The sequence below is a fragment of the Pelobates fuscus genome, chromosome 3 (assembly GCF_036172605.1).
Source record: "Pelobates fuscus isolate aPelFus1 chromosome 3, aPelFus1.pri, whole genome shotgun sequence".
Taxonomy (NCBI): Eukaryota; Metazoa; Chordata; class Amphibia; order Anura; family Pelobatidae; genus Pelobates; species Pelobates fuscus.
Window position 1 is genome coordinate 308,746,198 of NC_086319.1, and position 12,762 is coordinate 308,758,959.

Genomic DNA, 12,762 nt, shown 5'->3' on the forward strand with positions numbered 1-12,762 from the left:
AATTTCACCCCAGTTCGGAATATATAAAACAAAATTAACAAAAGTCATCCCTTCATGCCAAATGGACTTTACTGAAAACAATCCCCATACCTCATCTCCTTGAACGCCCTCCTTCTTTTCCATTTCTTTCCTTAGGAGTTTCAGTAAGTAGTCTGCTCTTGATTGTAAATGTTTACCTTGCGGCTTCTTCTCTGTTTCAACAGGCAAAATCTGCAAATAAATGTTTATTATAAAAGAGTACTAACCATATGATTTTTGATGACCGTCAAATACAGTGCACACCACACATAATCGATCTTCACATTTAATTTCTTCCTCTAACTTTTTACCATTTACTTAGTGTGCCACTGGCCACTTTCATATCAGTGAATAGTTTTGGAATGGTTAAGTGTTTCCTTTCCAAGGAACACTCCCTTTGATATTACACATACTAACCCTCTAGCAACCTACCTGAAATGTGTATTAAATCAGTTTAGACTGCAGGCTTTTCATGCATATGTGCAATATGTTTAGGAATGAAGAGGTTTTTTGACATTTCTACATCACTAACTTTGGAATTTGTGTGTGTTTTTTGAGGGTTCAGTGTTGTGGCTATGGTGTGAACAGCACCCTAAAATATTCATTTTTAACTATTATCAATAATTTTATTCCATCCCTCAGTTTTCTGTCAAACTTCTTTGGAGTCGTTTGATAAAACAAAAAATTGGCCCAAATATTACAAAATAAAATTAGTGATAATGGGTTATAAGATATATTTTTTAAGCTGCTGTAGATTATCCAAATATATTCGGGGCCAGTACAAACTATTATCTGGAAATCTATTCATAAACAGGGCTATACATAGGACACAAGGTCATGTATTTAGGCTGGAAGAAAGGAGATTTCTTCTAAGGCAAAGCTTTTTATTACAGTACTATAAGGATATGGAATTCTCTGCCTGAAGAGGTGTTTTTTATCAGAGTCCATACAGATGTTTAAACAGCAATTGGATAAATACTTCCAAAAACATAACATACAGGGATAACATTTCTAATTAGTGGGGTAATAGCTGCTTGATCCAGGGGGATCAAGAAGGAATTTTTTTCCTAGTTTGTTGCAAAATTGGAAGCGCTTCAAGACTGGGTTTTTCAGCTATGTAACTATGTAGCACTTGCCTCCTTTAGTCTCTAAAAACAACATTCAACAATCTATCAGGTTTAAAAGCCTACAATTAAAAGTTAAAAAGCATTAAGAAGCCCTTTCCTCTAAGTACATGCAAAGCATATTGAACAATATTCTTCAATTTATATATGGTTGGATAGAAAAAAAATGACCTGATAAACATCCTAAAGGAGGAGGATTGGGAAAAAAATTAAGCCATAAAATGTAGATTAATAGGGACTTAATTTAGAAAATGTGTAACAAACCACACAAGAGCAGTGCATATTTAAAACAATTGCTTTTATCTAGCCTGATGAGCAAAATCCACATTCAGACCATCATGATCATCAAAGAATTAAACTGCATGACACACAAGTTAAAATATAAATCAGTTACCCCTTTTACACACAAATCAAACCCACACCTACCTTCTCGGTCAATTTATATTCTGGATCACTTTTAATCAGTTCCCAGTTTCCGTAACCATGTTCGAAAATTGCAAGGAGTAAATGTGAATCATCTTCAACATCCCAGTCGACATCAAAATGGGCAGCTTTAACCCGGCTGGCCAATTGGAATCTAAGCCATATATAGAGTAACATAGGTTAGAGCTATTTTGTGAGAGGTGTCTTTTAAATTAAGACAACAAATCTACAGTGAACTATAAACAGTTTGACAAAGCAAATATACCAGGACACTAAAAATCTCAAGTTTTATAGCGCTGATAGGCATTTAAGGTGATCTAATTCAGACCACAAATTGTGCATTATTTTTTTTGTCCCCTGTGTCAACTACACTTTGTTTAAATCTTGAATGTAATGTATGTCCTGTTGTATTGTGTAAATATTCCTTCAAATAAGAGAGGAAAATGTTCTCATTTATAAAAATAATAAAAAAAAAAAAAAGGCACAGGAGGAGTTTTTTTTTTCAGCAAATTAATAGTTCTAAATCATTTTAATTGCAGCAGGCACAGAACCAACTATAAATAATAGAATATCAATATCATGTAGTGTACACTGTAACCTTTCGTTTTAGAGCAGGCTACATTGGTTTTATTACCTAAACTCCAACTGTCTACGAAAACAGGGGATGTGAATATACAACAATAGATTCTTGTGAGACCTTTATTTTATCATATTGGTATAGGAGAGCAAGCAAAGATCTAATCTGCTAACTGAGAATGCAAGAGAGATTCCAGATCTACTTCCAGTCTTATACAGACAAACTCTAATTTAGGAAAGAAAGTAGATGGAATCACAGAGATTTACAATATCCACTCACTTTTTCCTTTCCTCTAGATCTGCTGGAATGGATTTCTTGAGAATTTCAAAGTCTTCCTCATGTTGGATAATGGCTTTAACGTTCACCTGGACACCAGAGATTTTGATAGTTGGACCCCTCCTCTTACCCGGACCTTTACCTATTAGAATATAATATATAATTTTGCTTAAAAAAATATGTCACCGTAACACTATTTTTATTATTATATTATATGGGACCAGATTAACCCCTTAACACCGCAGCCAAATGTACAAGTTGTGAACGAAACAAAACGTAAACAAAACCTGGCATTTGCGCTATATGTCTGTCCAACCGTAATTCACCTCTTTCATATTAAATGCACCCCCCCTTATTATATATCATTTTATTCAGGGGAAACATTCAGGGGAAACATTTAATATCAAATATTTAGCTATGAAACATAATTTAATATGAAAAAAATGGGAGAAAATAAGATTTTTTTGATTTTTTTAATTCTACATGACATTTTAACTGTCAATGTCATAATAATGTTTGCTTTTACGGCAATAAAATACACATTTGTATTCAGCAAAGTCTTATGTGTAAAACAGTACCCCCTATGTACAGGTTTTATGGTGTTTTGGGAAGTTACAGGGTCAAATATAGCGTGTTACATTTGAAATTGAAATTCGCCAGATTGGTTACGTTGCCTTTGAGACTGTATAGTAGCCCAGGAAATACATTTACACACATAATGGCATACCATTTGCAATAGTAGACGACCCAAGGTATTGCAAATAAGGGATGTCCAGTCTTTTTTAGTAGCCATTTCGTCACAAACACTGGCCAAAGTTAGCGTTAGTATTTGTTTGTGTGTGAAAAATGCAAAAAACGCCAATTTTGGCCAGTGTTTGTGACCAAGTGGCTACTAAAAAAGACTGGACATACCCCATTTGCAATACCTTTGGTTGTCTACTATTGCAAATAGTATGCCATCATAGGGGTAATTTTCATTCTTGGGCTACCATAGGGTCATAAAGGCAACGTAAGCAATCTGGCGAATTTTAATGTGAAAAAAATGAAACACAAGCCTTATATTTGACGCTGTAATTTTTGAAAACACCATAAAACCTGTACATGAGGGGTACTGTTGTACTCGGGAGACTTCGCTGAACACAAATATTTGTGTTTCAAAACAGTAAAAAGTATTGCAGCAATAATATCGTCCGTGTAAGTGCTGTTTGTGTATGAAAAATTCAAAAAACTTCACTTTTACTGGCAATATCATGGTTGTAATACATTTTACTGTTTTGAAACACTAATATTTGTGTTCAGCGAAGTATCCCGAGTAAAACAGTACCCCCCATGTACAGGTTTTATGGTGTCTTGGAAAGTTATAGGGTTAAATATAGTGATAGCAAATTAAATTCCCTATACTTTCGGCATGGGTGGTCAGGCAGGTCCCGCTAATTGTAATTAATTAGGATACCTAATTATGTAAAATTATTACATAAATATATGTGTAGAATTAATATATGTATATATATACATATGTGTATATATACGTATATATATATATATATATATTTTTTTTTTTAAATATTTTTATTTATATATAGGTATATATATATAGTGATATATACGTATATATTTATGTATATTATTTCGTTCTACGTGTATTTTGATATAAATATATATATATTAACATCACAATACAGTTAGAACGACATAAAACACATCTATATATTTTTTAATATTTTATTTTTTATTTTATTTTTTTACGTATTTACATATTTTTTTATATTATTTATAAATATATATATAACAATAATTATATATATATATTTAATCAGTATCAGTCTACGTGTAATTTGATATTAATATATATATATATATATATATATATATATATATATATATATATATATATATATATATATATACATATTAATATTAAAATACACCTAGACGGTGTATGTGTATGTGTGTATATGTGTATATAGATAATATATATATATATATATGATCTAAGTATATATATATATATTTTTTTTTTTTACACTGTTTTAACATTTTTTAATTTGATTTTCAGCCAGCAGGGGGACCAACTGTCATTACAGTTGGTCCCCCTGCTGGCAATGCAGCAGGCAGCTATCCCGGCCATATGATTGTGAGGTCCTCGCAAGGACCTCACTCTCACATGGCCGGGAGGGCTCCTGGAGGGCGGACGTGCCGCGGGGGGCTCCCTGGGAGTCCCCCCAACCGCGATCGCCGGCGTGGGACCGCCGGCGTCCGGGTAAGTTACTAAAAACCGGAGGGCGTACTATTACGCCCTGCGGCGTTTAGAGCCGCTTTTAAAAGGACGTAATAGTACGCCCTCCGGTCATAAGGGGTTAAATGAGACATGACTTATGTATTTGAAACAGGAAAGAAAGATGATTCAATATAGAATAAATTAAAATGTTACAACACATAAACTGCAATAATGCGCATAAAGCCTGCTTCTCATAGTCTCCTTACGCATTTTCTGAAAAAGATAATTCTTTAGCTTTCCTTATGGCACAATTATTTGAATTTCTTATCTCCTGCTCTGTTAATTACCTGCAATAGCCCAAAGCTATTGTGCATGCTAAATGTTCAATCAACAGAGCAAGAAAAAAGTCACTTCTAAATAAACACTGCTGCATTTTTTTCCCCCATGGAAGCTGTTTGAGTTTCAGCCAGGGAGAGTGAAGCTAGGGCTGTATACAAGTGATTTAAATCCTAAATGGCAGAGAACAGAGCAGTGAGACTGTAGGAGCACGATCTACACAATAAACTGCTAAAGTGTATCCCTTTATAAGGGTTAGTATAGATAAAAGAGCTGTTTAAATAAATAAGCACCATGTGCACTACAAATTACTGAAAAGTGCATGGTGCTTAGAGTAACCTGATCACACTCTCATGTGCGTGTACAGCCCAGCTAATAGCATACAAAAGTCCAGTTCACTAACTGTAAACTGTGCTGTGGAAGCATTTAAAGCAGTGACAGTGTGGCTGCTATCCATTTATAATGCAGCACTAAGTCAATGTATGTGATAATTGGAACTGAAGGACAGGGTTAAACTACCACTGACCCCAGAGGACGTTATGGGATAAGATCAGTCTCCATAGATCACAGTGAGATGTTCCTGATTGGAGCGTCTCATCCTGGTGTGGAAGAGTCTGCCTTCAACTGGAGGCAGAACCATCAAGTAGTGCATCAAGGTACATTTGATGGTGGGTAATATTCTTAAGGATTATTAATATAACAAATTAAACTGTTTAGATCAGGGGTAGGCAACCTACGGCACTAGTGCCATGCACGGCACTCAAGGTGTCTTTCCACGGCACTCAAGGCGGCTAGAGCCAAACAGGCTCTAGCCTATCAGGAGTCTCAGTGAAACTTCAGATATCTGCTAATACGAAGAGGTAGTGAAGGACAATCCTCAATTTATGCATTGCAGAACGGAGAGGAAGTGATCTCAGATCAGTTCCTCCCAGCACTTGTGAATGGGAATCCACACTGCAGTAGAGCAGCCTGCAGCTGCTGTTGCAGCTCCTGTCCTTGACTTGTACCTGGCCAGCCTGGTCCCCACTAGAACCCAGGGAAACCACCCACACTGCTCAATATACACAGACCTGCAGAATAAGCCTCCCTTCATACAAATAATACGAACAGCCTACACACAATCCCCACAAACGCAAGACCACTAACAATCCACATACATGCACACAATCCCACATGCAGCCTCTCACATGCAATACCCCAAACAGCCCCCACACATACACACTACCAAACACACAATGTGACATATCCATCCACACACACACAATTCCACAAGCAGCCCTCATACACAGCTCACATTCATATGTATCATACAAGATACCATAAACTACTAATGAACATATAGAATATGATAGCTCATATACGCACATATACAACGATACAAAGCAATTACAGGCTTGGCACGCTACGGGACATCAAAATCCTATATCGGCACAGTGCTGCTAAAAGGTTGCCTTCCCCTGGTTTAGATATATTAAATATATACATTTAAACAGGACGCATGCAGCTTACATACCATCTGTAGGGTTTTCCTTTAGCTGTTCCTCAAACTCCTGCATGGCAGAAGTGCAGCTGTTGTGTAATAGTTCACCCAGTCTCTGTAAATCTGCAACAGATTTCTCAAGAAGTTCTGCATCCCGAGCAATGCACTCGAGTCTGTTATATAGAGAACAGAAACATGATGGCTACTGACACTCAACATGGTAACATGGAAAAAAATATTTTTATCATACTCTAGAAACATACCTTTCAAGTGGAGTAGCAAACTTCTTATATGCCTTGATAAACCTAAGAAAAAAAAAACATCCACATAAGAACAAAACCATTCTGCTACAAATGAAATGAGAATATAAGATCAAAATGTGCAATTATGTGCAGAGAACAAGGAAAGTAGGACACAAAATTAAATAGGCACTCTAAACAATCAAAGCTCACTGTAGTGGTTCGGCAGCCACGAGTCCTCTGGTGCCATCACCTGATGTAATCTAAATGTTTAATAATTGTTTGAAATAGACAAAGTGTCTTCGAAAACCAATCTCATCATGGCTGCATTAACAATGCACAACTAGTACTTCTGCATGATCAATGTTCCCAGTTTTGATGACACTGATCAGGACAGAATGCTGGAGATGGGATTGCTCACACCGCTCAGACAATCTATTATTTTTTCTGTTACAATAGTAGAACATGTTTGTTTATGGCCTATATTAGTCGGGATGCTAGGTTACAAAAACAATCAGATTTACTGTATAACATCCATTAAAGAGCTAAATCTCTGGTCCATTGGAGTGACAAGATAGGTTTTGAATAAAATATGAAAATTAAAGTCAAGCCGCAACAGTCGAGTCCAGTGAAAATAAGGATGGGATCTGAGAAACCCTGGTCTATTATCTACCAATGAATCTTATGATGTAGCTAGTTAGTTATTTTCAACAGCCTTCCCATCAAGATACAATAATAGACAGATCAGATGTATCTTGTTTGCCAATGATAAAGGGATCCTATAGTGCCAAGAAAACAAAGTAGTTTTCTAGGCACTATAGGGTTAATAGGTCCCCCCCTCCCTCGCGCCCGTCCTCCAGCGTGGCTGAAGGGGTTAAAAACCCATCAGCCACTTACCTGAATCCAGCTCTGATGTCCCTTGGCGCTGGGTCAGGCTCCGCCCACACTCCACCCCCACCGACGTAAGCGAGCAGGGGAGACCTAATGCGCATGTGCGGCATTGGGCTCACGCGCATTAGACCTCCCCATAGGAAAGCATTATTTAATGCTTTCCTATGGGGAAAATCTGACGCTGGAGGTCCATGTGGACCCTGGGTTCCTGGAAGCCATCTAGTGGCTGTCTGTTAGACAGCCAGAGGGCAGACTTAGAGCTGCAATGTTTTACAGTGCAGCACTAAGTGCAAAAGGGACACAGCACCCAGACCACTTCAATGAGCGGAAGTGGTCTGGGTGCCTACAGTGTCCCTTTAAGCCTTTGGGAACACTTTTAGCTAGTTATGTACTCCGTTTATACCACCAAATCATCCACAAAGCTACACGTTTCCGGCCAGTGAAAGGGGAGCTTCATAGACTTAGAATCCAGGTCACTGACCTTCTGATCTCTGCATCTGTAAATCCCTCAACGTTATCCTTCCTAACGCTGCGAGGACGTCCTCTGCGTTTAGGTTTCTTTTCATCATCCGAGTCGTCTGAGTCACTCTCCGATCCAGAGGAACGCTGAGCTTTCTGTTTGGACTCCAAATCAGATTCACTATCATTTGCTGGAGCCTGAAAGGATTATAAAACCTCATATTACACCTATTAGGTAGGACTTCATTTTATATTTAAGCTCACCACTGCGACAATTATGTAAAGACAAATTATATAACATTTTGAGGATGTACAAGTTTGGCAGGATTCTTTAACACACACTAGGGATGACCACATATCAACTGCAGCACTAGGTGAGATGTTGGGATCCTCCAATATGCATGAAGAACTACACAAAATATATTTTTTTAAGTAAAGTCTTGTTTTACAAGTTAAACACAGGATATTACAATAGTGCTGAAATTCACTTAGTTCCCACCTTTTTATTCAAACTTCTAATTCTGGGAAGCATATAGATCTCCTCTAGCTCTTTCTGTCGTTCTTCATCTTCGATTTTCTTCCGCTGTTCTTCAGGAATGATGTCATCCCAATCATGTACTTTGTCTTCTAAGTCTGGCTCGGCTTCCTCCATAGTTGAAAAGTTGGCCACCTGAAAGAAACACAGTTGGGTTAAGGAAATTGAAGATGTCTGGGAATGCCACCAGCTAAATGCAGCTTTATTATTTATTGTTCTCTCTATTCAGTTAATTAAAAATCTATGCAGGTTTCAAAGGACATTTTTATCCATAGTAAAACGAATAATACATTTTCTTGATTGTACTAATGTTTGTGTTCCCCCAAAGGAAACTATTGGGGGAACACAAACATTGACCTTTATCCTTAACCTGTACAATTTCTATTTTATTCAGAATATTTAAAAGGGAAACTTCAGGAATAGGTTTTATTTGCAAGAAAATATAGATCCACTCCGAAACAAGCTTTATAAAGATTGAATGCACGCTTATATTACTCGTAAAATTAGGTTATTTAACAAGGATAGATTGTTTGTTCTTTTATGTATGGTACTATGCATAATCCTTAATATATATTTCAGAAAAAAGCATTCTGCATTATATCGTCTTTTACAAGAATGCTAAATACTAGGGCATTATGGCCACATCACTCACAGCTGGTGCTAACAATTTAATACATTCGTGACATTTTCTTTGCACAGATTAGGACAAAAGGTTTGTATGCCTAATACATTCTATAGCAGGAAACAATAATACCAAAGTACAGAACAGAAAAATAATTTAATTTATTCACAAACAAATGTAATAATACTACCATTGTACCTTGAACTGAGACAAAAGCTCATCGGTGGCAGTGGACACTGGCTCATTCTCCCTTGTTTCAGCCATGCGTAAAATCTCATCGATGTCCATTTCCTGATAGAAAACGAAAAAGGAATGAAAGCGTGTCGTAGGAAAACAATCAAACACTAGTAAAACAAAGCCCTTGAAATTAGAACATGTGTGTATTCATCTATGGGATAAGAAATAGGAAAGTAACATGGCAATAATCAGCAGTTGTACTTACAAACACAAACTACTTTTAACATTTATTCCAGTGAGACACAGTAGATTTTTCAGAACTAGCTCTAACTAAAAAGTTACTAACCTGAGGCTCTGACTCTTCACCTTCAGGTTCCTTAAAAAGGTCCACAGCACCAAACTTTAGAATAGCAGCAAGTTCTTCTTTGTTAAATGGATTGGAGCTGTAAAGGGCAAATCAGGAATCCATATAAACAAAAAACACGCCCCTAAACATCAAAACAAAGCAAACAAGGATCCCATCGTCTAAGTATGATACATATAGCAACTGTTCTTACTTTGAACTTCCAGAGTTGTTGTTGTCCAGCACTGTTCTGCCTGTGGTATCCATGCGTTGGATTACAAGATGGTCCAGAACCATTTTCTTTTTTGCTCGTTCGATGATCTCTTCCTCCACGGTGTTCTTAGTAACAAGTCTGTATATATTTACCTGCAATATAGTGCAATTGGTTTTCCATTGTAGATATCCACGTGACATGAAGAATGTATCAGTATCAAGTACACTCCTCCTAATGTAAACTATTGTCATTATGAAGTACCAAACAGTAGTTCGGCAGCCATTCCATAGAGAAATATACACCCCCTCCAATATAAAGGGGAAGAGTGTGCAGACCTTGGAGGGTTCCTTTAACCCCTTTAAGGACACATGACATGTGTGACATGTCATGATTCCCTTTTATTGCAGAAGTTTGGTCCATAAGGGGTTAAAACGTAATTATATTGAAGAAAGAGACCCTGTGGGAAACAATTACAGGCAGCAATCTTCAGCAAGAAAACTAAAAACATCTATCTAGCTACATCATTTGCAGGAATGCCAGTGGTATCCTACTGAGTGCTTAGCATGTGCTGGTTAATTTCGCATAAACTAACCAAGGAACAAGTGATAGCAGCAAAACCTGGATCTTCAAATAAAAATGCACTTATAGTGGATATACAATTCAATGCAATTTAATAGGGAAATCGCTAACCTGTTTCTTCTGGCCTATTCGATGAGCTCTTGCTTGAGCCTGCAAGTCATTCTGGGGATTCCAATCGGAATCGAATATGACTACAGTGTCAGCAGAAGCCAAGTTGATCCCCAGACCACCAGCCCGTGTGGAAAGCAGGAAGCAAAAGTCCTGAAAAGTATGGAAATGTAAAGCAATCAATACAGGGAATATTTGAGTAAAACAACTGGTCTAATGCAGCCGTTCAACATACGGCTATTACCTTGTACTACAGTTTACAAATTGAAACATGCTTTTCAATTAAAGGAATATCAATCTGAGATGGCAAATGCAAAGTGAGGGTCACAGAACCACTAGTCAACTGAAACACATTTGAAGTATATTCTGGAATCCTCACAAGGTTATTTTATTAAGTGACAACTGCTGGGAATTCAAAGTGAACTTCAAATGTAAAGGCCAAAATTTCTAAAATGGAAAAATTCTCCACATCAGCTATGTTTCCAGTTTGGCTATTTTTGGTCTATAATTTGAAATTCACAAAAAAATAACACTACAGTGAAAAACCTGTAAATGATTTCCATGAATCAGTACCACCTTGGGGCATAGAGTGTTGTCAAAGAAAATATATCAATATTACCATCTTGTTACTTTAGTCCTACCTCTGATCCTTCAGCATTAAAGTGATCCAGGGCTTGCTTCCGAAGTTCCCCCTTTATTGAGCCATCCAATCTCTGCAGGAATAGAAAACATAAACTAGTATTATGGAAACGCCCTGTGCAGGAGATCGACGTGAGAAATTCAATATGAGCTACTCTAATTCTGAATCACCAGGTATTAAAAATAACCTTGGTGGTTATTCCCTCCAAATAGAGGCCCTGTGACCAGACAGATCTCCTTACAGAGTATTGGACAACTAGTGGTCTGCAACTTAACTCTTTGGTCGAGTAAAGGAACTAGCACACCTTGCAGACTGGTTTACAAGACACAATTTGCATGGTCTTTTAAACTGTGTTTACAATGGAGTTAAAGTTTGACTCATTCACATTCCCCCCCAAAAAATTATAAAGGTAAAGAATAAAAAATAAATTTTAAGTAATAAGTTTACTTTTTTATTTGCTTTATATGGGGTTATTTACTAAAGTGAGAATTCAGAGTGAATTTCAAAATCAAGCTCAAAGTAACCGAACAGGAAAAATCTCTCAGTCTATTCTTTTAGTTTTGCTACTCTGGCCTTAAATTTGAAATTCCCTTTAGCAAGTAACTCTATTACACTTCAGTAAATATGGGTCTCACTCGTGTCTATTGTCTCTTTTTTAATCAGTGTGGCTACTGCTGTAAACAAACTCCATATATTTTACTGTACTCTTGGATTACTGCAGAAATTGCACTTCTCAGCACTAATGGGACTATCAAATTCTGCAGATATTGTACAGACCCACACCAGGCAGAACAAATCACAGTTAAATAGTAAGTCTATTTAAAACAAATTTTCTAAGGTTCTAAAATTCTGACATCTTAATATTGAAGATGTGGATGTGATAGAAAGGTCCATTCACAGAAATCACGCTTTCCTTCAAAACACAATAAAAACCTGCAATCCATCATATAACCACAATTGTTCTAAACCTGAATACTATTTATTTTTTCTACTGCATTACCTGGAAAGGGTAGTGTCGGATTGTCAGGTAATCTGCTAAGATGTCCAGCATGCGCACCATTTGGGAAAAAATAAGCACTCTGTTCCCTCGTTCACGCAGTCTTGTCAGCAGCTTGTCCAGAAGAATTAGTTTCCCACTGCTCCTAATTAAAGTCTGGGAGGGGAAAACATTTACAATGACCAATTATGCCTCTGAGAGGTCTACCTTAGTTTATGCTCCCTTATACACAAACCTAAATGTGGGATGGTCAGGTACCATGTCCTACAAAGAGGAGGCTGGACACGTTTTTAAGAGCCTTTTTTTCCCCTTGACATTCTATAGCAGAGGTGCCCAAAAGGTAGATTCCCCAGATGTGGAAGAACTACAACTCCCATGATGCATGATTTGAAATTACAAAGGATCATGGAAGTTGTAGTTTTAAAACATCTGGGGTTCAACCTTTTGGGCACCCCTGTTCTATAGCATAGAGTAATCAGAAATTGATTGTTATGGCAATCTACATT

The 12,762-nt window shown here is 37.1% G+C and overlaps 1 protein-coding gene across 5 annotated transcripts in view; it reads right to left on the reverse strand.

Annotated features, from left to right (window-relative positions):
* Positions 1-12,762, reverse strand: part of CHD2 (chromodomain helicase DNA binding protein 2) — a 73,986-nt gene that overhangs the window by 13,461 nt on the left and 47,763 nt on the right. For all 5 annotated transcript variants that reach the window (XM_063448872.1, XM_063448869.1, XM_063448870.1 and 2 more), the window contains 13 exons: positions 12,260-12,412; positions 11,261-11,332; positions 10,623-10,772; positions 9,933-10,084; positions 9,722-9,818; positions 9,397-9,489; positions 8,541-8,711; positions 8,064-8,239; positions 6,716-6,757; positions 6,486-6,625; positions 2,422-2,560; positions 1,569-1,719; positions 91-210 (listed from right to left, as the gene is read on the reverse strand). In XM_063448872.1, the coding sequence (XP_063304942.1) occupies positions 91-210; positions 1,569-1,719; positions 2,422-2,560; positions 6,486-6,625; positions 6,716-6,757; positions 8,064-8,239; positions 8,541-8,711; positions 9,397-9,489; positions 9,722-9,818; positions 9,933-10,084; positions 10,623-10,772; positions 11,261-11,332; positions 12,260-12,412 (1,656 nt within the window). The remainder of the gene's footprint in view (positions 1-90; positions 211-1,568; positions 1,720-2,421; positions 2,561-6,485; positions 6,626-6,715; positions 6,758-8,063; positions 8,240-8,540; positions 8,712-9,396; positions 9,490-9,721; positions 9,819-9,932; positions 10,085-10,622; positions 10,773-11,260; positions 11,333-12,259; positions 12,413-12,762) is intronic.